The sequence below is a fragment of the Lichenostomus cassidix genome, chromosome 6 (assembly GCF_008360975.1).
Source record: "Lichenostomus cassidix isolate B80296 chromosome 6, HeHo_3.0, whole genome shotgun sequence".
In the NCBI taxonomy this organism is placed as follows: Eukaryota; Metazoa; Chordata; class Aves; order Passeriformes; family Meliphagidae; genus Lichenostomus; species Lichenostomus cassidix.
Window position 1 is genome coordinate 517242 of NC_139487.1, and position 25091 is coordinate 542332.

General features: G+C 51.5%; 1 protein-coding gene across 2 annotated transcripts in view; it reads left to right on the forward strand.

Moving 5' to 3' along the window:
• Nucleotides 1-5249: 5249 nt before the first annotated feature.
• Nucleotides 5250-25091, forward strand: part of STK32C (serine/threonine kinase 32C) — a 60579-nt gene continuing 40737 nt past the window's right edge. The window contains exon 1 of one of the 2 annotated variants that reach the window (XM_085064563.1): nucleotides 5250-5471. In XM_085064563.1, the coding sequence (XP_084920689.1) occupies nucleotides 5387-5471 (85 nt within the window). In that variant the 5' untranslated portion in view covers nucleotides 5250-5386. The remainder of the gene's footprint in view (nucleotides 5472-25091) is intronic. The other variant, XM_085064568.1, reaches the window with a different exon arrangement.

Consider the following 25091-nt stretch of genomic DNA (forward strand, 5'->3'; position numbering starts at 1 on the left):
GGAGAAAAGCAAACAGGCATCTAAAAGAAAGGAAAAACAACAATAAAAAACCTAAAGGAGGAAGAAGTCACCAAAAATTAAAGGGCTGAATTCTTCAAATAGTACCAGAAATAAAGTCACTCTTTCACAGGATTAGGCAAGAGAAAGCATTGCAGCATAGAGAAAATTAAGCAGGATACATATTTGATACTGTAAAAGGCTAAACCAAAACAAGCACTGAAGTAGCCACACTTACCTCGCTGGCATGGGAGGAGGGCGTTTGGCAGGGAGGGAGGAAGAAGCACTTTCACCACTCTTGGATTTCAAGCACCTCCTGGAAAAGTCCCTGTAATGCCCTTGGAGCTGCTGCTGGCACCTGCAGGATCAGCAGGAGCCTCGAACTGCTCTGGAAGGTGCAAGGCTGCCCTGCCAGAATGTTCAAGCCTTGACTTTGGGGTCTCATGAGAGCTGTTCCTGCTTGCTGTGGGCCACTGAAGGTGATCACAGAGTCATGGAATGGTTTGGGTTGGAAGGGACATTAAAGCTCACCCACTGCCACCCAGCCATGGCAGGGACACCTCCCACTGTCCCAGGCTGCTCCAAGCCCCAGTGTCCAGCCTGGCCTTGGGCACTGCCAGGGATCCAGGGGCACCACAGCTGCTCTGGACACCCTGTGCCAGGGCCTCAAACCCTCCCAGGAACAATTCCTTCCCAAGATCCCATCTCTCCCTGCCCTCTCGCAGTGGGAAGCCATTCCCTGTGTCCTGTCCCTCCATCCTTGTCCCCAGTCCCTCTCCAGCTCTCCTGGAGCTCCTTTAGGCCCTGGAAGGCTCTGAGCTCTCCCTGAAGCTTCTCTGCTCCAGGTGAACATTCCCAGCTCTCCCAGCCTGGCTCCAGAGCAGAGGGGCTCCAGCCTTGGAGCATCTCCATGGTCTCCTCTGCACTCTGTCCAGCAGCTCCAGGTCCTTGTGCTGTTGTTGTTCCCCAGGGCTGGGGCAGCTCTGCAGGTTGGTCTCACCTGAGGGGGCAGAGGAGCAGAATCCCCCATTCCCTCTTGCCCTTGCTGGGGGCTCAGCCCAGCACATGGAGGGGTTCTGGGCTGCCAGGACATGTCTGGGGTGTGTCCAGCACCCTCCAGCCCTTCTCCCCAGGGCTGCTCTCCATCCACTCTCCACTCAGCCTGTGTGGGTTTGGGATTGCCCAGACCCAGGTGCAGTGCTTTGTTGAACTTCATGAGGTTCACACATTCCCACCTCTCCAGCCTGCCCAGGTCCCTTTGGATGCCACATCCCTCCCCTCCACACAGCTCAGTGTCACCCTCAGTCCCACTGTCCAGGCCTCTGAGGCACTCAACAGTGCCAATCCCATCCCAATTCTCACTGGACTCCACTTGGACACTGAGGCCTTGATCAAAGTCTTTGTGTGCAACCATTCAGCCAATTCCACACCCACTGATGGTCCATCCATCAAATCCCTGCCTTCTAACAGGATTCGTTTGTTAACTGTGTTGGTGTTAAAAGACTTTGAACGGCTGGCTCAGAGTCATTACTATTAGCATCTTTAAAAATAGAATTGGCAGTGTTTACAGAAACACTGATGATAGGAAAATATGTGAAATTTCCCTCTTATGTAATGTTTATTAAAAGAATTATGCGTTCTGTTAGGGGAACTTTTAAAAATAAATAGGCTTTTCTCTGTAGGCTTTCTTCTCGATGAACACAGCATGTGAATTTTGGGAATCACAGTAATATTCCTTTCATCATCTTAAACATGTTGCAATTACAGCTGTTGTATTCAGGATAGGGCTTTTAAAGGAACTTAATATCATGGTATCTTGCCCCCCTTGTTTCTATGCCCAAATTAGGAGTTTCTCACAATGTTTGCCTCCTTTGCAGTTTTGTGATAATTGGTGGTATTTTTGTTTAGAAACTGCTTGATCAGCTCGCCGAGACCAGATAACCATGAAGAATGTAATGCTGCTCCAGGCAGTTCTATTTCTGTTTACACTGGTTTTGTTCAGGATAACTTTGCTGATACCAGGGAACTTGATCCTGATTTACAGCAATGAAAGGAGAAAATTGTCACCATTCTGTGCCACCAGAAACACGACAGAATGGGAACTGCAATAGCTCCCAGTAGGGTTCAGCATAACGAGGTAAACTGCAGCATCCGTGCTGCTTAATTGAAATGTGAGATTAACAGTAGAAGTTTAAATATTATCTTCAGTTTCCCTCATACTAATTTTGACACAATATAAAATACGCAGCTCACGATGCTGGGGATGAGAACAATCAGTCATTCTTCAAAGAAGACTCATTCACTTGCAGAACTGAGGCTTTTGAGAAAAGTGGGATGAAGTAATAACTGACACTAATACTTTGATTAAAATAATAATCCAGGAATTTAATAAAGAATTTATGTGTCTTTATCGAGTCTCCCAGTCAAATGAATGCACGCTGACTTTGCCCATTGAATGTCAGTGGATTTTGATGATGGTTCTGACCAGACCAAAAAAAAAAAAGTAATGAATTCTCAGTGTTTTCAAGGACAGCCTGTTCCCAATGACCCCTTTGGCCACCCAGATTGCACGTTAGCCCCTTAGAGGTGCAGTCAGAGCTACAGCCCAAGATGTTTGAAGAATAAATTGCTGTGAAAGTCAGCTTTTATTTAAACTCCCTCGTTTCAAACACAAAGTGGTTCTCTGTTTCCCTGGAGACCAGGATATGTAAGAAGGCAGAATTTTCTCTCCATTTCCCTTTGCTACACTGGACCACTGTAGAGCAGGGTTTGGATTTCCCTTTTTGCCTCCTGCAGGACTGGCATTAATGATGACTGGACATTTCCCTCAGGTGACTGTGGCTGTGTCACTGAAGTGGGTGACCTGTGCTGAGACTCCTGACATGCAGGTGTTGCTGAGGGGATCAACATCTCTCCCTGTGTGTTCCTCACTGGGTTTAAAATTGGTGTCAGACACGAGTGCCCACTCGTGAAAAAGAGAGCCACTTTTCAAGTTCTTGAAGTAGAAAATGAATACAATGTAAATGAATGTAATTCTGCTACAGAAGTAATGCAGCACTGAAAAAACAAACCCAAACCAATTTACAAGATCTTTTATTTGTCTCCTATTCCACTCCTCTTTAGGAAGGAAAACCACTTGCTACGCTGCTCAATGAACAATAAATGGAACAAACCCTATGTTGCACTGTCTGCCCCTGCACAGGGAAAGGAACTAGGAGATGAAGTGGAATGAAAGCCCCCTCTGGCATCAGGACAAACACATCCTTTATGTCCCAATCCTTTTCCTATACTATATGTTGAAAATTTATTGGGAAAAGCCTCTGACTCTGTGCTCTGGATTTCATTGTCCAAATATTAGTGGAGAATGAGAACTGAATGACAACTGACTGAAGCTGTTTAATGGTATCTTTCATACTTTTCCTACAGAATGTAAAGGCAGGAGAAAGGAAGGAGGAAAGCTGATAGCTCAGAGATTCACAGTGTATTTAAACACAAACCTACTCCTAAACAAATCTAAAATTACTGTCTTGCATTGAAGTGCACTATCTCTTTATTTGAGAGCAAATTGTTTCTGATTTTTCAAAGAAATATTCTCTTAGAACTATTCTTTGCCTTTGGAAAACTGTTCTTAAATGATACCCTTCCATTGTAAACCTTTTACAACTTCCAGGCTCTTTGGAATAATGATATCCTCCTCGCACATGTTCTGTGAGGAGCACAATAACTGACGTATCCATTTCAAAACATGCTGTAAAGGAAAACAGCATCAATTTTATATGAAAACTTGGGAAACAGCATCTCAGGAAGCATGAAATGGCTGTGGCCTGCTGGCTCAAGGGCTGTCCCTGGCCATGATGTCTCTGGTGGGGTCTGCTGGCACTGAGAGTTATTTCTGAGAGATACTTTTCATTAGCCATTCCATGAGACATTCCAGCTCCACAAGCCATGAAAACCGAAGTCATGAACCTGTTCCAGCTCAGCATTCTCGTGAGCTTTAACAAGACCAAGTACTGGTGCTACGCCCAGACTGGGGCAACCCCTGGTATCAATCCAGGCTGGGGGATGAACAGGTCGAGAGCAGCCCTGGGAGGAGGACCTGGGATGCTGCTTGGTGAGAGCTGGCCGTGCCCCGGCTGTGTGCAGTGGGAGGCAGAACCCCCGTGTGCTAGCTGAGCCCCCAGCCCGGGCAGCAGCGGAGCAGGAGATTCTACCTCGCTCAGGTGAGACCTCACCTGCAGAACTGCCTCCAGCTCTGGAGACAACAGCACATCGACCTGTTGAAGCAAGTCCAGAGGAGGCCATGGAGATGGTTTGAGGGATGGAGCACCTGTCCCATCAGGAAAGGCTGAGAGGGGGGAGATTGGTCAGCAAGGAAAACAAAAAGCTTTGTGGCCACCTAATCGCGGCCTTCCAGTGCCCGGAGGGGGCCTACAAGAAGGATGGAGAGAGACTATTTACAAGTGCCTGGAGTACCAGAACAAGGGGGAATGGCTTCTAGGGACTACCGATGTGGGCAGTGAGCCCCAGGGACGGACGCGGGATGAGCGCTGCGCGCTGTTACAGACACCGCCGAGCGCCGGGAAAGGCTGGGCTGTAGCTCAGCCCGGTAGCTCGTCCTGCCGGTGCGATCTGTGTGTACGAGACTGAAAACAACAGGGCTCTGCGGGAGCTGCCGCGGAGAGAGCGGCCGGAGGGAGAGGAGCGGCGGGGCCGCGGCAGGGCCGGGGATAGCGAGCCGGGCGGGGCTGAGCGCGGCGGCCGCAGCGCCGTGCCCGGGGGATGCGGGCGGAGCCGGGTGGTGCAGCGCTGCCCTCCCCGGTCCCGCCCCCCGCTCCGCTCCGCCCGGCATGCCCCCGGCATCCCCCCCGCTCCGCTCCACCCCGCCATTCCCTCTCCCGGCCCCTCTCCGCTCAGTCCCGCCCGCATCCCCCGGCTCCGCTCACCCCGCCCTGCCCGCATCCCCGGCTCCGCTCCTCTCTGCTCCGCCCCGGCAACATCCCCGGCCCCGCTCCGCTCCCTCCCCGCTCCGCTCCGCTCCGCCCCGGCAGCATCCCCGGCCCCGCTCCGCTCCTCTCTGCTCCGCCCCGGCAGCATCCCCGGCCCCGCTCCGCTCCTCTCTGCTCCGCCCCGGCAGCATCCCCGGCCCCGCTCCGCTCCTCTCTGCTCCGCCCCGGCAGCATCCCCGGCCCCGCTCCGCTCCCTGCCCGCTCGCAGTGTCTCCCCGCCGCGCTGTGGCCGCCGCGGGCAGCGGGCGGGAGGCGGCGGCGCCGGGCGCTGCCATGCGGGCGGGCGGTGCCGGGGCGCGGGGCGGCTGAGGGCGGCGGGGCAGCCCGGGGGAGCCGCCGGGCCGGCGGGGAGCGGCCGCAGGGCATGCCAGCCGCCTGCCCCGATGTTTCACTGGAGCAAGTGGAAGAAGAGGATGGGAGCGAGCGCCTCCTCCTCCAAGAGACCCGTCTTCGACGAGCGGGAGGACGGTGAGTGCGGACCGAGAGGCTCCGTGGTGCCCCGGGATGCTCTGCCCTGCCCAGCGCGGGGTGCCCAGCTCCGGCGCACTCCGCCCTGCCCTGCCCCGCTCCGCCCCGGCGGTGCCCTTGCCGCGGTGCCCCGGGATGCCCAGCCCGGGATGCCCAGCCGGGATGCCGAGCCCGGGATGCCCAGCCCGGATGCCCAGCCCCGCGGTGCCCTGTTCCGGGGTGCCGAGCTGCCCCCGCCCGGCACTGCGGTCCCAGAGCGGTGCCCACGGGCGGAGCGGGCGGCGGGGGCTGCGGGGGTCTGGCGGGGCGTTGGCTCCCCGCGGGGCGCAGGGACTCTGCCCACGGACACGGCGCGGCCACCGTTCAGATGAGGGGCGGCTGAGAAGGGGGCGGAGAGGGACAGCTCAGCAGCAAAGTTTCCGTCTGTGCACCGACAGCCCCGGTTGGAAGGAGGAAGGGCCAAGTGCCGCCTGCCATCAATGCCCAAACACTGCTGTCAGTGCGGAAAGCTCGCTTTGGGGGCTTTCCCAAAATACAATTGTTGGTTTGTTTGGTTTTTTTAAGAAATACACCGTGAAATAGCACCGTTGCGTTGGAAATCTGGGGTGCAGGGTGGAATTTCAGAGGAGCAAAGGAAGGAAACTTTGTCTGTGGGTGGGGGAAGAGTCGGGAGAGCCATGGGGCCAGCAGACGGTGCCTGGTGGCCCCGGGCAATCCTGAATGCTGCGTTGGCTCTGGGGCACCAATCGAGCACACGCAAAAATCCCTGGCTGTGTGGGGTGCTGGACTTGTGCACTGGATAAACCTGGAGTTAGATGTGTTGAGTCTCTGAGTGTGGTGATGTGTGAGTCGAGGTCTGCCGAAATTCCCTCGGTGAGGGGACCAGACCTGTCTGTGCTGCTCTGGCAGCTGGCAAGGGTTACATCAGGCAAACTTTTCCTGGCACAGGAGCTGGTTGATTTCCCCAACAGGTTTTTATTAGCAATTCACAGTGAGCAAGCCGAGTAAAGACACTTAAATTGGAGGCTTCGCTGCAATTTCATTCTGAGAAGCAAAATTTCTTTCTGAGAAGCATTTAATTCTGCCCTGAGCTCGTGTGCAGCCAAGCAGGGAGGCTGAGCTCTGCAGGTGAATGACTGCTGACAGGAGCCTGGCGCTGGGTGCCTTCAAGCAGGGCTTTTGTTATGTCCCAATTATGGGGACATCACTTTCTTGATATCCTCTGCTTTTCCATAATTCCTTGTTAGAGTGTGCTCAGAGCAATTACAGTGTTGTTCTAGTGAACTGATATTTACTGTCATGGCATGGTTGCTATGGTGATCTCTTAAGACATCCCAATAACTTCCTTAGATAAGGAAGCCAGTTGATGCTCGGGTTTGTGTGTGACATAATATGGAAGAGTTACTAATGACAACAATTTAATGAGAAATCCATTAAAAATGTAAAAAGCAAAAAGGCATTTTGATATGTGAAATTTTGCCCATAGGTAATTCCTGGTGATGAATCTCTGTGCAAGGATGAGCCTGACTGCTGAAATCCAGCAAAAAATCCCCATTAATTGTGTCAGGGTGTATGTAAATAGAAGGTTTTATTTATTGTAGTGAGTAGTAACACAAGTACTATTTTTCCTCAGGTAAGTGCAACTCCAAATACTTGCAGACCTTACAGTCTTCATCCCTGACTTGCAGGGGACTGGTTTTGGGACTTCACTGTGTCACTTCTTCCCGTCACACTGGTGTGGCTGAGCCAGTGCTTGGGGGTGTCCTGGGGGTGGGCAGGAAGATGTTTGCTCTCTCTTGGTGAAAACACCTGGCCCAGAGGGTTATCCACTGTTCACCCCTCCGTTAGAAACTGCTATTTCTCCTCAGCCTGCGTCTGTCCAGCCCCAGCTGCCTGCTGTGGGATCTCACCTGGAGAAGTGCAGAATTCCTGTGTCACACCCTCTCTGTGAGGGCCATGGCTGCTGATGCCCTTGTCATGGGACTTGTGGGCTGAGCTCTCCGAGTCTGTGACTCCAAGGGTAAACTTTGTATTCCAGAGTATGTCCTAAGGATCTTCTCTCAACCCTCTCCATTTTTTCAGCATGTCTTCAGTTAGTGCTGGGGCTGGGCTTGTTCTTGGGCAGAGATGGAGGCTGGTGCAGCTGGAGTGTGGGGCTGATTCCTGGTCCCCCAGAGCCTGGGCAGGGCAGGGCTGTGCTGTGTGGAGCCATGGGCAAGGGACAGCTCTGCTGCTCCCTCCTTGCTTCCCTTCCTGCGGGCTGTGGTGTCCCCAGCTGCCAGTTTTGCCCCAGTTCAGGTAAATTCCCTTGGCTGTGAAGCTGGGTGCAGGCCAGGTGTGTTGGGCACAGTGCATGTCTGACCCCCTTGGTGCCCTGCCTGGCTGCAGTGTCCCCACCGTGCCCACAGTGCTGCTGTGCACATACAGCCTTGGAAATGTTTCTGGGCCTTTCAGAATGGGGATTCAACTGATAGAAAAGCTGACCATGGAAGGACAGTGCCTGTGTGTTTGTGTGCTTCAGGGAGCACCGGTATGGGGGAGCTGGGTTTCTCTGGAGCCGTGGCTCCAGCTGGTTCTAGTCCCACAGAAAAGCTGGCAGGCTGTACATCCATCAGCTGGGAGGGAGCTCCAGCCTGTCCCTCTGGAGATACTGCCTAGTGATGCCTTTTTGAGAGCTCGTTTTTGGCGAGGTGTGTTGTACCTTGTTCCTGAACAGAGGAAGTTAATGCATGGGGGGGATGGAGGAAAAACAAAACAAGGGAGAAACTGTGGGAAGAAGAAGACAAGGCGAAAGAGCAGAAGTGCTGCAGGATTGAGCACTCGGAGGTTTGGTGTGCTGGACTAAGACAGGCTCAGTAACTGAAGTGAGTTGTAGTGGGCTTGTGGATTCAGCATTACCACTGTGGGCTTTTCCCATCAGGAAAACCATGCCATTGTCTGCAGGGGCTTTTCAGGGTTTGTTATTTATTTCTGTGAGGATCTTTTAAAACTCTTCACTTGGGGACTGGATTTGTTCTCCATCCCCAAGGAGGGGTGGTCACTGCCTGCCTGCTGGCTGTGGGATGTCTCTCTGTGCAAGGCATGGGGCACTGGGGTGTCTCAGAGAATCATTTGGGTCGGAAAAAACCTCCAGGATGGAGTCCAAGCTGTGCCAATGCCCACCTTGTCCCCAGCCCAGAGCACTGAGTGCCACAGCCAGGAATTCCCTGGACACCTGCAGGGATGGGGACTGCAAACCTCCCTGGGCAGCTCCTGCCAAGGCCTGAGCACCCTTTCCATGGGGAAATTTCTGCTGATGTACAACCTGAGCCTCCTCTGGTGCAGCTTGAGGCCATTTCCACTTGTCCTGTCCCTTGTTCCCTGGGAGGAGAGCCTGACCTGGCTGCACCCTCCAGTCAGGGGACTGGGGAGAGAGAGAGGAGGCATGGAAGTCGTGAGGCATGTTTGTCATTTGGGCAGGAATTATGCTGTCATTCTGGGAGACAGCCAAGCCAGTTTTATTGACACCTCCCTCCTTTTGCAAAGTATATTTTTTTACTTTTTAAAATTTATTTTTTATACTAAGTGAGGAAAACCTGTCATTGTGAAGCCAGCAGGAATGTTTCAACCCAAATATTTAAAAAGTGCTTAGCAGAGTTGTTGGACTTGGGCAACAGGGCTGAGCAGGAGTAAATACAGGGCACACTTAGTGCTATTAGCATTGCCCACAGTTGTGTTACATGAACGAGGGAGAAAACCACAGCATGATTTATCTCTCTGTGCAATTACGTCTGAAGAAGAATTTCAAGAATGCATTTTGGATGTGGTTTCTCCTGAATCAAAGTGGTTTACTAAAAAAACTGTGTGTAAATATACATGAGAATCTGTGAAGCCATCTGCTGCTTTCTGCTTTGCTGTGCCTCCCCTCGCTGACACGAGGTGAGTTGTCCAGCATTCCTGTCCACGTCCTGATGCTGAATTCGTTTTTCAGCTGATGTACAAGGTTTTAGTGCTGCAGCCCAGTGACCTTCATCGTGGTTAGTATTTTGTCTCAATCACTTTTCCCCCATCCCTTGTTTGACTCTCTGCCAGAGTGCAGATGGTGTTTCATAAGAGGGTCAGGTGCAGGCTCCTGGGTTTATCCCACTTGCGTCAAAATCAACTTTCAAACACAAGTTTCCAGTTCTACAGCTCGTGGGTGAAGCCATCCCAGCAAACCAGCCTGACTGAGAAGTGAGTGCTCAGGGTTAGTCTGGGTCAGGTGAAGTGTCCCTGGGTGTCACGGGGTGTGTCCCCTCGCAGGGAACAAGCTCAGGTAGTACTGGGAAGAGGCACCAGCCTGGGGTTTGGGGCTGAAATGCGAGTGCAGGAGCAGCCAGCGGTGTTTGGGGTGTGCAGGGTGAGGGTGCTGTTGTCACTCTGCCCTGCGGCTGTGTGAGTTCATAGATGGGGAGCTAAGACCTCTCAAAGAGCCGCTCAGCCGTCGCTCTCTGTGATCTCAGAGCGGAGCAACTCTGCTCTGTGAAAGGTGGTTATGTGGAGCCCCAGGGAAGTCTCACACGCCTCGATGCTGCTTCTGTGCCCTGCCGTGTGCAGCTGCAGGGACAGGGGCTCCGGGGGGCTCTGCGCCCCGCTCTGCCCTCCGCGCCCCGCGGGGCCGGAGATGCGCGACATGGCACCGTCCCCATGGAAACGGGCGACAAGCTGCAAAACCTGCGGGAGGGGCTGAAAAGAACCCCATTTTCGAGTCAAGCGGTGTGTTGGCAGGCGGGGTCACACGCCCGGCAGCGGGCAGCCCTGCAGCCCCGTTTGGGGAGCTGCGGAACGAACCGTGCGGAGCCCAGCCTGGCTCTGGCTGCCCCGGCATCGTACAGCCCCTCCTCGGAGCCTGCCGGGCTGGGTGCAGCTTCAGCAGCCTCCCGGACCCCTGTCCCTGTCATCTGCACCCCGTGGAGTTCAGGGCTTCCGTCCTGGCAGATTGGCAAGCCGTTTTTAAAAGCCTGCTTTTACTTCTCTGTCCTGCTCCGAGGGCAGCCGCATGTCCAACATTCGCCACGGCTCTCGGCAGTAGTTTTCAAACTTGGGGTTCTTCCCGTAATTTTTTGTTCCAGGGGTTGGGACCTTCAGGGAAACAAGAGCATGCTGCCTGGCAGTCGGAGGTGCTGGGGCACAGGGACATGAAAGGATGGGACACAAAGCCAGACCTACCTTGTCCCGTGTCCTTTACCTCTGCGGGGACCCAAACCCTTCTGGCAGCAGCTCTGGGGACATCCTGCTGTGCTGCTGGGACAGGGACCTGGCAGATGGACCCAGGAACCAGGAACGGTTTCTCTCCCTCTCCTGAGGTGATCAGTGCCATAAATGACATGCTGGTCTCAGGGTAGCCAGCATGGCCTGGCTGTGTCCCCTGGTCCCTGAGGACAGGGCTGTCCCTCAGCAGTGTCCCTGCTCCTGCTGCTGCCGCCCATGCTCCTCGTGCCTCGGCTGGTCCTCACAGAATCCAACTCTGTCACCTCAGCTGGACAGGAAACATTCCCTTTTATTGGAAATCTACAGACTAGCGCCCAACAAGGCAGTTGTAAATCCCAAATACTACTTATTTAGGGTCAGATACAGATGTATTAAGCTTCCATGCTCTGCAAACCACTGACTGAAGTATTCCCTGCTAAGATTGCAAGGAGAACTTTTTCCACAGCCGTGGGGGTTGTTAAGGTGCAGTTTCCATCACCTTAGCCCACATCCTCTCCTGAACCACCCAGCTGGTCATCACTAACAACTTCCTGGGGTTGATGTGGCCACAAGTCACAGAGGTGTCCCAGGGAGCTGTGGCAGTGTCCGAGGGCTGGCAGGTGGGCTGTGCTTCATAGGCATGAAGTAACAGCAGCTGCCCAGGGCTGTGCCAGGAGGGGATCTGTGCTGGCTGAGCCCTGCTTGGGTGTTTATCTCCTGAGGTACAGTGTCGGGACAGCCTGTGAGCAGCTCAGCTTCTGCACACAGGAGAAAGAGAAATGTCAGTGTCCTCTTTGCCTCTCCCACTGTTCTTCAGGAGCTGAATTGCTTCAGGTGACAGTTATGGATAATTAAAAGCGCTTTGGATGTGTGGGAACAGCCGTCTGTGAGCACTGCCAGGCAGGGAGGTGTGACAGTGTGCAAGTGGTGATGTGTTCATTTACATCTCAGGTGGTGTTCAGGGGCTCTCCCAGTACCTGGGGCTGGTGAGGAGATGCAGGCACTGAATGATGTTCAGAATTACGTGGCTTGCTGGTTTGGCTGTGCCCATGAATCCTTACAGGCTGATAGTTAGCCCTGCTGTGTAATTAAATTAAATTAGACTGCTATGTAATGTCTTTACAGTTTAGCTGATGTTTCTGGAAGCTGATAAATTTCATTTATTATTCCAGAAAAATACCCCTTCTTGGTTCTAGTGGCTCCAGCAGAGAGCTGGTGAGCTCCCAAGGCTCCCAAGGCTGAGTGACTTCCAGGGTAACCTGCAAAGGGCTGTGCTGGCACAGAATTACCTTATTGTCCAAGGTTTGCATCTCGTTACAGCTGAGCTGTCTGAAGATACAAGTGATATTTTACATTTGCATGGCTAATATGTGCATTGGAGCACTGGAGAAAGCGCCCAGAGTAGCTCTGAAGCAGAATGGGGAGGCCAGGAGTGAGCCTGTGGAAGCACTGCAGGTATTGGCACAGTGCTTTGGGCTGTCCATTCCTGCCTGAGCTGTCTTTGCTCAGGAAAAAATATTTCTTTCTCCTTTTCTTTATTTCTCCTGACACAACCCACCTCCTACTCTCCAACAAACAAAGAAACAACTCAAACAAGATGTGCAACTCAACAAAAGTTGCCATCACTGCTTAAAATACTGGGGTGTGATTTGTGTCCTGGGATTTTAGAGGGATCACATGGTGGGAAGAAAAGGCCATTATATGAGTATTTCAGATACCTAGGGTGGGGGGAAAAAAGCAAAGGAACAGGGAAACTTGGTAGAAACTGGGAAGAAAGATTGAGAAGAACCTGTTGGAGTGTTTAGGAGCTCAAGAGCTGAGACACTTCCTAGCATCAGCATTGAATAGCATCGGTGCAGGTGGGATGGTCAGCATGAGGCACATGCTGGCTCCTCGAGGAATTCCTGTGTGTTTTTAATTCTGGTATCTGACAAAGGTCAGAAAGGTTGGCTGGGCAGGGCTTGGGCTGAAGCTCAGGGTGCTCCTCTGAGCAAGCAGCTCTTCATGAGGATTAGGAGAAATTGAGATAAGAAACACGTATGGGTGAGGGTGAATCTCCTCTTGCCCCTGGTGTTGGCTGGACACCACTTTACCTCTGTGGCTCAGTGTGTTTGCTGTCAGAAGGATGGAGGTCATCTCCTGTATAAAAGATGACCTATGGGCACGTTAAACTGCCTTGTGAAACAAATGCCACAGAATCCATGGGAAAGCTACCTTCTGATGGCTTTTGTGTACTGGTTCCCAGTCTTAATGGGAGCTGGCAGGCAAGAGTGGTGAGCAGGGAACACAGAAAATGATACACATTATGTTTGGATTGTTTGCACTGCTGGAAAACGTGCTTTATGCTTCACAGAAAATAGGGCCAAAGCTTGGTCCCAAATAATTTGCACTTTAAAGGCTCAATGCTGCATATGGTAAGCACATGAATAATTCATACACATGCAAACAGACCCCATGATTTCATATTCAAGCCTGATTCTAGATTTGCTCAGAACTTTGAACTGGCACGGATTAGTGGCTCTTCCAGCACAGAAGAGGCTTGGCAGGACCTTCAGCACAGGATGAAACAATCTCCTCTCTCAACAGTGCTGCTGGTGTGTCACCTCAAGTGCTGGGAGCTTCCCTGTCATCCCTGCTTGGGTGGACTGGCCAGTGGCTCTGGCAGTGTCCAGAGCTCGATGCCCCAAGTGCCTCCTGAGCCTGGCCTTGGCATGCTTTGCTCCCTTTCACACCCTGCTTCTCCTCTAACCAGTACCACAGATTTTGGGGAGAGCTGGCATGAGTCCAGGCTGCTGCTGTGAGCTCAGCACGAAGCTCTGAGCTCCCCAAAGTGCAGACAGTAACTGTTCAAGGAATGAGCTCATGTTGTGGGAAGAGCTGTGGGTATAGCAGTGGTGGCAGTGGAGGGGAGCTGGGAGCAGGGCTTGGTTTGAGCTCTCTGCCCAGCGTGTGAGTGAATGTGAGTGTGAGTGTGCCTGGCTCAGCCCTCCAACAGGCACTGCCCATCGCCTCAGCCCAGGATTTTGGGGTGACTCAGGAGTGCTGAGCTTTAGGTAAGCTGTGCAGGCAAGGCAGGCAGGAGGTGTGGTGGAGCTGAAGGGCAGAGATGCTCAGTCGGGGTGCTGGCAGTGGCACTGTGGTGCTGCTCTCCATCCCGGCTGGCCATGGCTCTCCATCCTCTGCCTGCAGCTCCTGCAGGACTGTCAGACCCACGGGCAGTGTAGTAGCTGCCTTAAGCTGTCAGCTGCTGCTCAAACACCAACACGGGCATTGCCATGGTCCCTCGGTGGTGCCTTGAGGAGCAGTGACAGCCCAGGAGCTCTGTGGCTGCTCTGGTGTGGCGTGGGCAGCGTGGGGTGAGTGGGGAGCCAGGGGCACTGGCTGCTGCTGCTGCTGCTCTGCTCCAGTGGCTTTTATTCCACGTTAAATGCCACAGCAGGAGCATCGCAAGCAGGTGTCAAAACAAGTGCAGCTGCAGCGAGGCAAACTTAGGGATTGATTAATGAATAGTTTCAGCCCGTTGTGTGTTTCTCTACATGGCTTTCTGATGTAAAGATCAATCTGTGAATTTATTTAAAAAATAGCAGGTTTCTTTTAACTAGAACAAATTGCTTCTGTTTATCAAAAGGCTGAGTAACATCAACAAACAATTCAGTCTCTGATTGCCCCTCAGCACTACTTGGGAAATTATTTTAGTTAGTGCTTCTTCTGGCCTTGGTTTGGATTTTTCCATGCTCTTAGCTTGGCATCTCCAAAGGCACCCCTGCCTCCCCCGTTATTCTCTCTGGAGGCCACTCTCTTCCTGCTGCTCTCTGTGCTGCACTGGGGTTTTCCATTGCCAGCTCTTCTCTTGCTCTCTCGCTGAGGCTGCCCAGGGAGTTATTCCCTGGGGGTTGCTCTGCAGGCTATCCCAGGGTGGGTGGCAGTGGCAGTGGCAGGGGGTGGCCCTGGTGCCCAGTGGTGTTGGTGTTGGCCTTGGGGATGCTGAGCAAACACAGAGCCCCAGTGACGTGCTTGAGCCCCAAAGCCATGGGTGCTCAGGCAGCAGCACCCCAGGGTGTCAGGAGGGATCTCCCCAGGGCCATCTCTGCCCCCCTGCAGCCCTCCAGGGCACCCAGCACAGCCTGAGGGGAGGGAAATGCTCTCTGCTCCACGTGCTGCTGCCAGACCTTCCCTCCTTGCTGGGGCTGCATCCTCTGTCAGGAGATCTTCTTTCCACAGAGAGCTGCACATCACTGTGCTCCAGAGAGTTTGTTATCACAGAAGTAGGATGTCTGCTTTCCCCAGAGAATTTCAACTTGGTGAATAATTCTGTTTGACATCCTGCTGTGAATTTGGGTCTGTTCTCTCCTTGTGGAGTTGAAATGAATGCTGAGTGGTTCTGGCCATCAGTGCTGTGCTCCTGCAGGTGCTGGGTGGGTCAGCCTAGTCCCCACAATGCTCAGGCATTTGGGTGCATCAGTGTGCTCTGACCAGAGTGAATCTGTTCTGACACCTCCAAAAGAAAGAACAGGCTTGTTGGCTACAGGAAGCACCAAAGGGGATCACTGCTCCTACCTGGGGTCAAGCAAAAGTATTTTCAGGTATTCATCATTCTCTTGTTCTTTTTTTCCTTCTCAGATTCACTGTCATTGCCAGCAGGTGTGACTGAGATCCTCTCATTCACACTCTCTTGCTCCTAATTTTTCCTTCTTTGCCAAAACCAGCCCCTTCTGTTGCCAGAGCTGTGGCAAATGCCTGCCCAGCTCAATGTGTGGCAGAGCACAGACCTGCATGTGGGGACACTGGTAGTCCCAGGGACACCAAACCCCTCTTCATGCTGCCTAGCTGTTGGTGCTCAGCAGCCTTGGCGCTGGTGGCTCCTGGAGCTGCTGCTGGGTTCCTCAGGGTGTTGATTCTCAGCCTTCTTGGGGTTGGCTTCCCTTCTGAACCCTTGGCGAGCTGCTGGCACTGCTGCCCCCCGTGTGTCCCCTCTGCAGCTGTTTGTCACAGCAGGGAGGGTCAGTGGAGAAGCAGCATTTCCCCAGCATTTCGCTGGAATGCTGCTGCAGCAGCTCTGCCGAGCAGCACATCCACTGAGCCCAGCCAAAGGTATTTTGGGAGCATGTCTGCTGCTCACGAGCCTCTGGGACAAAGATAGGACCATGTGCCTGAAATAGCACCCTGGAGCCTGCACACCCCACCAGTGGCTGCTCTTGAGAGGGAAATCCAGAGTTTGTTTTCAAGTCATCATCACTGTGTTGACAAGGCTGTCGTGAGGAAAGCGGTCTCAGCCGGGAAAGTCTGAATTAACTCCAAGTGCAGCTTACACACACAGAGCACAGTGCTCACCGCCCAGTGCGGGGACAGGAAGGACCCCTTGCCTTTTGAAACTGATACATCACACAGAATCACAGAATCATTTAGGGTGGAAAAGACCTCCCAGCCCATGGAGGCAAAGCTGTGCCCAATCTCCACCTTGTCCCCAGCCCAGAGCACTGAGTGCCACAGCCAGGCCTTCGTGGGACACCTGAAGGGATGAGGACTGCAAACCTCCCTGGGCAGCTCCTGAGCACCCTTTCCATGGGGAAATTCCTCCTGCTGTCCACTCTGAGCCTCCCCTGGCACAGTCTGTTGAGGGAGAAAAGCTGTTGAGCTGCCTCAGCTGCCTGTTGAGGGAGACAAGGGTTTCTGTTGTGGTTCAGTGCCTGCTCCCTTTTGCAGCTGCCTGCTGAGGGGCTCCTGCAGACCCCTGTGTGTGAGAACATCCATGGCACCCATGGGTGCTGCAGTGGCAGTGGATTGCTCGGGGGTGCTGTGCTGAGGGCACTGTCCCTGCCAGCAGAGCACTGTCCCTGCCAGCAGAGCACTGTCCCTGCCAGCAGAGCACGGCTGCTCTGCTCCCCGGCCATGGAGGAGCTCCTGGTGGAGGGTGTGTGTTCATTAACATGCACGTGTTAATAAACCACAGCCCCAAACCAGACATCACTGTATGTTAATGGTGCTGATCTCTCCAGCTGCCAAGAAACGTGCATAGCTGACAGTTCAGCTCTATTTCAGGAGATTCTTTTCTATTCTATTTTTTCTGGTGCTCCAGTGGTGTAAAATGCTGTGGCAAAGACCATCCTTCAGTGCTGCAATTGCAATGTGTGCAGCAGTGCTGGAGTGCTAGAAAACAAGGAAACAGCATTTCAAAAGGAAATGTCTCTTCTGTTGCATCTCTTGCAGCTCAAATGCTGCTCAGACACCCACAGACGAGAAGCAGGGACAGAAATGTATCTGCTGAGTTACTGCTGAGTTAATGTCTGCTTCCCTTTGAGAGGAATCCAAATGTGCTCACAGAATCCCAGACTGGTTTGGATTGGAAGGGACTTTGAGAACTGTTTAGTTCCAAACCCCTTGTTGTGGTCAAGTCCCTGTGGATTCACTACTGCAAGAGACAGCTGACAGACTGATATGGCTGCTGCACAGTTTGACTTTTTGGTGTATTTTTCCAGTGTTCTGGTAGTTGTCACCAGCCCCCGTGACACAGCAGGAGGAACAAGACTGTCTTTCATGGCCCATGATAAATTTGCTGGTGTGGCAAGTAGTAAAAGCCTCTTTTGATTGAAACCAGAAGCAGCTGATTGTAGAAAATGTTCTTGGCCCCTCTGTGTTACAAAGAGTTCTTGTCCCATGGCTGTCACACATTGAATCTGCAGGAAGCTCCAATGCTTCTGGGTTGATTTGGCAAAAGCAGTGATGATCAGGACACATAAAATAAATGACAGAATTTGTGATATCAAATAGAATGAGGGAGGTTGTTCCCCAAAGGACCTGTGTTTCAGTCTCAGACCTTTTAAATCTTCTCGTGTCATTTAAAAAAAAAGGTAGTGCTGAATTCTGTCTTGATATCAATGGTTTTTAAGTTCTTGCTTAAAAATGCTCACATGTGATCCATCACACACCAGCTGCTGCTGTGAGCCCAGCAATTTTGTCACAATACCTCGCTGTCTGGTGCTGCATAGAAGACAAAGTTGAACAAGAAGTGGGTGGCTCCTTCTCCTCTCTGCCCTGAGCAGCCTTTGTGGCTCTCCCTGGGTTCACAGTAAAAATCTGCCAGGTCTGAGGGGCTTCAATTACCTGTGGTGACTGGATTTAATGGTGCTCTTTCTTGGAAAAGTGTTCTTAACTATTAATATTGCTGTTTTTTCATCTCCCAAGTACGGTGTCAGGGCCTTCCCAAGGGTGGTACTGAGGTTGGTCATGGTCTGTCTACTTCAAATGTCCTTGTAAACCTTTTCCCTGATCTTCTAATACAAAGCCTTGTTGTTTTCCCTCTCCCAGGTGGCTCCTTCTCTCCAGGCTGGGTGGTTGCAGGAGGGTGGGATGCTGTTACAGCGTGATAAAGTGCATTGGATTTCACGTTAGCAACTGGCACATCTCTGCGATTACTCGTGCTGCTCGTTATTATCTGTATTTCCATAGCAACAGGAAGTCTGGTCAGGGACACAGGGCTGCTGCCGTGGTGCCAGCGTGGCACTGAGGGACACAGGGACAGAGGGACAGAGTTCCCCTGTGCCACCACAGCCCTGGCACCGTGGGGAGAGGGCTGGGCTGTTCTGCAGCAGAGTTGCAGCAGAACTCTGCCCATCTTGTGAAAAGCTACTGACTCATTTTGTTCTCATTTTCCCTGACCAGACTGCAGCACTCCTTAACTTTCTGTGCCACAGCTACTCCAGCTGAGCTCCCTGAGCCATCCCAGCCCTGTCTCCTCGTGGGTTCCTACCAGCAGCACCAATGGCAGCCAGCTGGGCAGGAGCATCTCCTGCTCTCCTTGGTGTACACCCTGATAAAGCGTGAGCATCCCTATTGCTCCCTGAGCTCCTCAGCCTCTCAGTGCTAACACAACCTGACAACCCTTAAAAAAACCCGACTGGAGAATCTGCTCTCCTGCAGTCTCAGGGCACTGCTTTCCACAGGTTGGCTGTTGCTATATAAATAGCCTGTTGTTTCTAAATGTACCTTGTTAATGTCACAGAGCATAAAGGAAAATAGCAACAATAAAGTGGCATTTCAGGCAGGGAGTGATGCAGGAGTGGGCAGTGGTGGCTCTGGCCAGCTGGCTGGGTGCTCTGTGATTGCTCCTCTCTGTGTTTTGGTACCCAAGGCTGTGGGGTCACCATGTCACCTGTGTGCACCCCAGACACCCTGCCCTGGGTGCCTGGAGCTGGCTTGGGCTTCAAGCAAAACACTAAATTGTCAGAAGTTTTGAAGGAAGAGGGAGGGGAGCAAAGTGCTGCTGAGCTTGCAGTAGGGTGTGGATGTGTCCTTCCCATGGGCAGGCAGAGCAGAGCTGTGAGCCAAGGGGGAGCATGAGGGGATGAGAGCACAGGGTGGCTTGTTGGGCTGATGTCATTAGCATTTCTGTCTGGCACAGCATGGCTCTGCCTGTGGCTCTTCCATCCCTGATGGAACTCAGGAGGTGCAAGAGGCACCAGCAGCTTCTCCCAGCTCCTGGCCATCGTCACTCATCACCCAACCCTTCCTTCCATCCACCACATCCACCACCCAGCACTTCCCTCTTTCCGTTTCTGCCGCGAATCTATATCAGCAAATGAGCAAAATAAACGTTGCTTGTTTGTGTTGACAATTACAGTAGAGATTTAATTACACTGCTTCCTCGTATACTGCTGAATGTCATGTGGTGTGTTAGGCGTAAACAAAGATGTTCTGCTAGTGTGAGATACAGTTATTAGAGACACACTGTCAGGCTGCAGCCACGGCTGGGAAACTGGAGGCAGCTGGAGCACAGCTTCCAGCATCTGGATTCTTGTGTTCATCTGTGCTCTCGTGTCCATCTATATTCTCATGTCCATCTATATTCTCGTGTCCATCTATATTCTCGTGTCCATCTGCATTCTCATGTCCATCTGCATTCTCATGTCCATTGCTGTGTGAGAGGAAGAGGCAGATGCTGAGCAGAGATGTCACTGAGAGTGACCGAGTGAGCTGTGGGGAAGTGAGCAAGGAAACGAAAAAATAAGAAAAGAGAAGAAACCACGTCTCTGTCTTCAATGATTTTGAGGCAGCAGCTTCAGGTGTCATAGCAGGAATACAATAGTTCAGTCTCTGAGTAGGTTCTCTGTTCAAAACAGTGGGGATCCTCAATTGCCATCATGAAAAGGGCCTGATTTTCCTGCTCATCACTTGCTGCCTTTGAAAGATCTGTCTTGAAGCCTGAGCCTATTGTGTCATGTGAAAGCAGCTGGAGCATTGTCTGGCAATGGTAAATTGGCAATGACTTTGCATTTCATAATTAGTTAACAAGGAATGATTTACAATGTGCATGTCTCTCAAACCCCATTGAAATGTGCAGCACACGTTTAATGTTGCTAATTAAAAATAGGAACTTCAAATGCTCTCTGGCAACAGTTCCTATTTCCCCTCACTCCTCTGGGCTACTGACAGGGACGAGGCTGGATTAAGGCAAGGGCTTGAAGTTCTTTCTGAAAAATCCTTTGGGACTCCAGGGTTATTCAGGAGGGCATAAGAGACCATTGGCTGTGTTTCAGATCCCCTCAACCTTTATCCCTAGGATCCTGAGCTGGGCTCTGTGAGCTCCCCCACTCCCTGTGAAGGTTGTTCTCTCAGTTACATCGTGTCAGAAAACCTCTCAGGTAATTCGAGGCAGAAATGATTTCTAGAGATTCTTGCTGAATTACAGAGAGCCTTTAATTAAATGAGTGTCCATTGCTTAATGGCAATTATAGAGAGAAAATCCTTGCTTTGGAAAGAGAAAAAGCTCCACTTTCCTAAGGAAAATTTACCTTTCAAAATACAAAGATAAAGATGGTTTATTCTGCTCCAGAACTGAAGCCTTAAAGAAATGAATGTGTGTCCTTGGAGTGATACAATTTGGAAAGAGAAGAGCCCTGGTGGTGTCTTTCTGTGTGCTGTGGGAACAGCCCTGCCACAGAGCTGGCCCTCGTGGCTTTCCCCCCTGGTGTGGAGCTGACAAACCTGCCAGTGCTTTTGGGGTGCTTTTGGGGTGCTTTTGGGGTGCTTTTGGGGTGCTTTTGGGGTGCTTTTGGGGTGCTTTTGGGGTGTTGGTGCCCCCAGCCTGGCTCTGGGTCTGCTGTTCTTCCCCAGCCATCCAGAGCATTTCCCAGCATTTCCCAACCAACCTTGAAAGGAGCTGTGTCAGCAGAGGGTGTGAGGAGGGCAGTGCTGGGGAAGCTGTGCAGTTTGAGCTCTGCTGGCCACCCCATGGCTCATGCCAGCCTTATCCCCATCTCACTGCAGAGCTTGGTTTGGCAACCAGCAAGGAAACATGGCCCAGCCTTGCTGGTTTAGAACCAAAGGAGTGTTTTTGAGATTTGCCTTACGTCTTTCGGGTATTTTTATCGTCTGCCTCATTCCAACGGTCTCAACTGAGTCATCTCATCCCTAGTTTAGATTTATGCTCCCTCTACGCCTACTCCAGCAGGACCCAAATCCTCCTGGCACAGCCTGCTGCTGGCCTCGCTGGAGTCATGGAAGTCTGGCATTAAATTATATGGGCACTAGGTCAGGGAGTTATGAATATTGATACATTTTGTTTAGCAGCCTTCTGAATTTAATGAGTGTCCATGATACAGTAATTCATAATTTATCATAAATAAAGACAACAGATTAGGTTGCAGTTTAATTATTGCTTATTTTTGTAGCTGTTGTGGGGTTTGTGTAGCAAAATACAGACAAGGAAAACACCCTTCAGTAAATTCCAGCCCTTCCTTAGTGCAGGATTTGGGGAACAGCTGCACCCCTTCCAGTGGCACTGCTCAGGGGATGAAATAACAGGACTCTTAGCTTAGCAGGAACTTGGTCAGTTTTTGAAACTCCAATAGTCATCATTCCAATGCCCTGGTGGTAGAGAATCAGGGATTCACTGACACAGCTTTTGTGCTTGCATTGGCTGGCAATCTGTGGCAGGATGAGAGGAAAAAGCCTCAAGTTATGTCAGGGGAGATTCAGGCTGGACAGCAGCAGGAATTTCTCCATGGAAAGGCTGCTCAGGATTGGCAGGAGCTGCCCAGGGAGGTTTGCAGTCCCCATCCCTGCAGGTGTCCAGGGAATTCCTGGCTGTGGCACTCAGTGCTCTGGGCTGGGAAGGCAGGCATTGAGCACAGGTTGAACTTGATCTTGGAGGGATTTTCCAACCTCAGGAATTCTGTGATTCTGTGATTTTCCTTCCACAGACACTTGGCTTCTGCTTATTTAATGAACAAAACCCCTCCAAGTGGGACAATGGACAGCTGCTCTGCTCGTTTAATTCCAAATGGTGAATATTGTATTTATGAGAGAGGGATCCAAATATGGTCCATCTGGTACGAGTTACTCAGCTGTTCACTTCACAGAGAAGAGAACATTTCCGTATCTCTCCCATGATGTTCACATGAAGAGCTGAGTCTTTTAAAGCTGTTTAGTGTTTTTCTTTGCTGAGGGCTTGTGTACACACGAGAAATTCCCCTAAATCTTGCCCTTTGTGTTCCCAAAACATCAGGGCTGCCCGGGTGTCTCAGGTTGCAGGGTCCAGCCTGGGCTCTCACAGCTGAGCTGTCTGTGCTGTCGTGGCTCAGGTGACCTCTCTGTCCCTCCTGCCTGTCACCAGCCAGCTCTGGTTCAGTGCCTCTTTTCCAGTCACCACGCTGCAGTGTGAAGCTGCCAGATGTGTTGGAATTGGGCAAAATCAGGCAGAACCATTGTGTTGTGAGTGCAGCCAGGCTCAGGGCAGCTGTGCCAGCCCTGCTCCTGCCTGGGGAGGTGACAGCTGATCCCAAGGGGAGTTGGGGGAACCATCCCTGCTCCCCTGGTGTCTCCTGGTGTCTCTGAATGCCTGGCAGCTCCTCTGGGCTCAGCTGGAGTTCTAGTGCTGGACGCCATGGCTACAGACAGATGGGACAAAAACCTTTAGCAAGTGGAGGAGTTTTTAGCCAGAGACTTTAATTTTGCATTGAGTGTAAGGGGAGCGGAAGGAGTCAGGCGTAATCAGGAGAGAGCGAGGAACTATCCAGAAATAATGTCCTGTCTTCCCCTCTGAAAGCTTTGAGAGTTTCTGATTGATTTCAGGGGAAGCAGCACTGGAGACTGAAATGAAGGAAAGTTGCAGGAGATGTGGTAGGTCAGAGATGAGACGGTTTAAAGGATCGGTGAGCTGAGAGTTGCTAAGAATAGAACTTGCTGGAGACAGAGCAGTGTCAGGCAGTCTGAGGGGATGGATACTCCTGCAGCTGCTGTCTCTGGTGATAGCAGCAGCAGAAATGAGGGATTTGGAGGAAACTGGTTAGAGAGCAGCACTGCAAGAATAGCAGTTATGCCTGGAACTGGGAGTGCTTGATCCATAATAAAGCCTTGATGTGGCAGCAGCTCGGGGAGGGACTAGAGGTGGACATTGTCCAGTGACCTCGGCCTGGGAAGGTTGGCCTTTGGTGTGGGAGCAGGGAATAGCGCCAGAGGGAGGGAGGCACCTTTTTCTCCATCTCCATCAGCAGCAAAACAAGCAGTAGCTGGTTGAATGAACAGGAAGGAAGCAGGGGTCAGAGGCTGTGGAGGGTTTCCTGAGGGCATGGACAGCCAGCTCCGTGGGGCAACCTCCCAGGGCCAGCACCACATGTGGAGTGTGGGGACTACAGCATCTTCTCATGGTGGACATGCCCAGCAAGGTAAAAAAACCAAAACCCTCTGCAGGTGTATCTGCAACTTAATGCCTTTCCATAAAATATTTATTATTCCATTTTAGAAAGTAATTTTCACTGAAAATTATTTCTTAAGAATTCTTGATCACTTCAATTAGAAAGAAGAACAATTCCAGCGCACTCAGAAACGCATTGGCACAAATGGGAATAAAAGCCTTTGGTTTCCTGTGCTGCCTGGCAGTCAGGGTGTGCTGCGAGCAACTGCTGCAATTGCCATTTCCATAACACACACACGCACACACATTAAATTTTGATTCACATCTCTGACATCCAGAAAATTGCTCCTTAACAAAAGGAACATTATAGGCATGCTACAAAATACAGGCTTGGTCTGGCCACATTTTGGATAACTCTACCCTATTCTTTAGAAAATTGGTTTTATTGCTGATAATTGGGCTAAAAGGAAGACTATTTAATCCTGGCCAACCCAACTTTCTGGGACATTAAGTTCTAATAGGCAGATATAAACTGGTCTTAATAGATGAGTCTGACATCATCTGGCTGCTTATTAACTATTAAACCTTGTTTCAGTAATTCTCTTGGCAGCTCTGTGTGTGTTGCCATAGTTTCTTTGTTAACAGAGCAAGACATTAATGCATTTTGAGTACTTCTTGCCCAAAAGACATGAAAAAACACCTTATGTTGAAAGATGCAAACTGGCACCTGTTTGGAGCAGTGGGCAGAGCAGCAGCTGGTGGCACTCGGGTGGGTCTGTGCCACTGGAATGGCACTGGAAACCTCCCTTGTGCTGACTGGGTTCTGCTCACCCCAGCAGTGATCTTGGAAATGGAGTGGCTTTGGGCAGCAGTGCCTGGGACACCACAGAGGAGATTCCCAGTGCTGCGAGGTGTGTTTGGCTGGGGATGCTCAGGGACCCTTGGGGACAGCAGGATGGGGCAGGATGGGGCTTAGCAGACCCCTGACTCGGGGATATTCTCCATTATTCACCTGGGAGATGAGCCGTGCCTTTTCATTCCCTCTCCTCACTGGCACCTGTCATCCTCTCGAGAGCCATCGCCAGAGGGGACAGTGGGCACTGTGACCTCCACGGCCACACCAGGGCTGGAGCTGCTGCGGGACTTTCATTAAACTTGCATAACGTGTAACATGTTTCTACTCCTCATCTGTGGGATAAATCACACTGGATCTATCCTATCTAAATAGGCTGAAATCAACTCCCATCTCTCAGCTGACAGTCATCAGCTCCAGCTTGAACTTGCTGAGGGAAATCTGTGGGAGATCTGTACAGTAGTGAAAGGCTTTTGTAAGTAATTACAGGCTTAAGGGAAGTTGTAGCATTGGATAGTGACAAGTGGTATTTATTCCATATTTTGTTCAATATTGTAAATTACATATTTATTTAAAAAAACCCCAGGCACCAGCTGGACCAGCATCTCCTCCTGCACCAGGGATGCAGCAGCAGCTGCCTCTGGACTCCCCAACTCCTGCCAGAGCCAATGGAGTCAGCCAGCAATTAGCACGGCAGTTTTACAGGAAAAACAAATACCTACGGATATGCAAAGTCAGCCTTGGTTTGCCTGAAGCAGCTGGGAAGGGCTTTCTGTGGAGAGGATCCTGTCTGGGGATGATTCAGTGTCAGCTCTTGGTTCTGTTACCCTTGGAGATGCTTTGCAGGAATTCCAACAGGTACCTGAGACACTCACATTGTGTACAGAAGAAGGCAGAAATGTTGTTTGCTGGGTGGGATTTGGGCCCC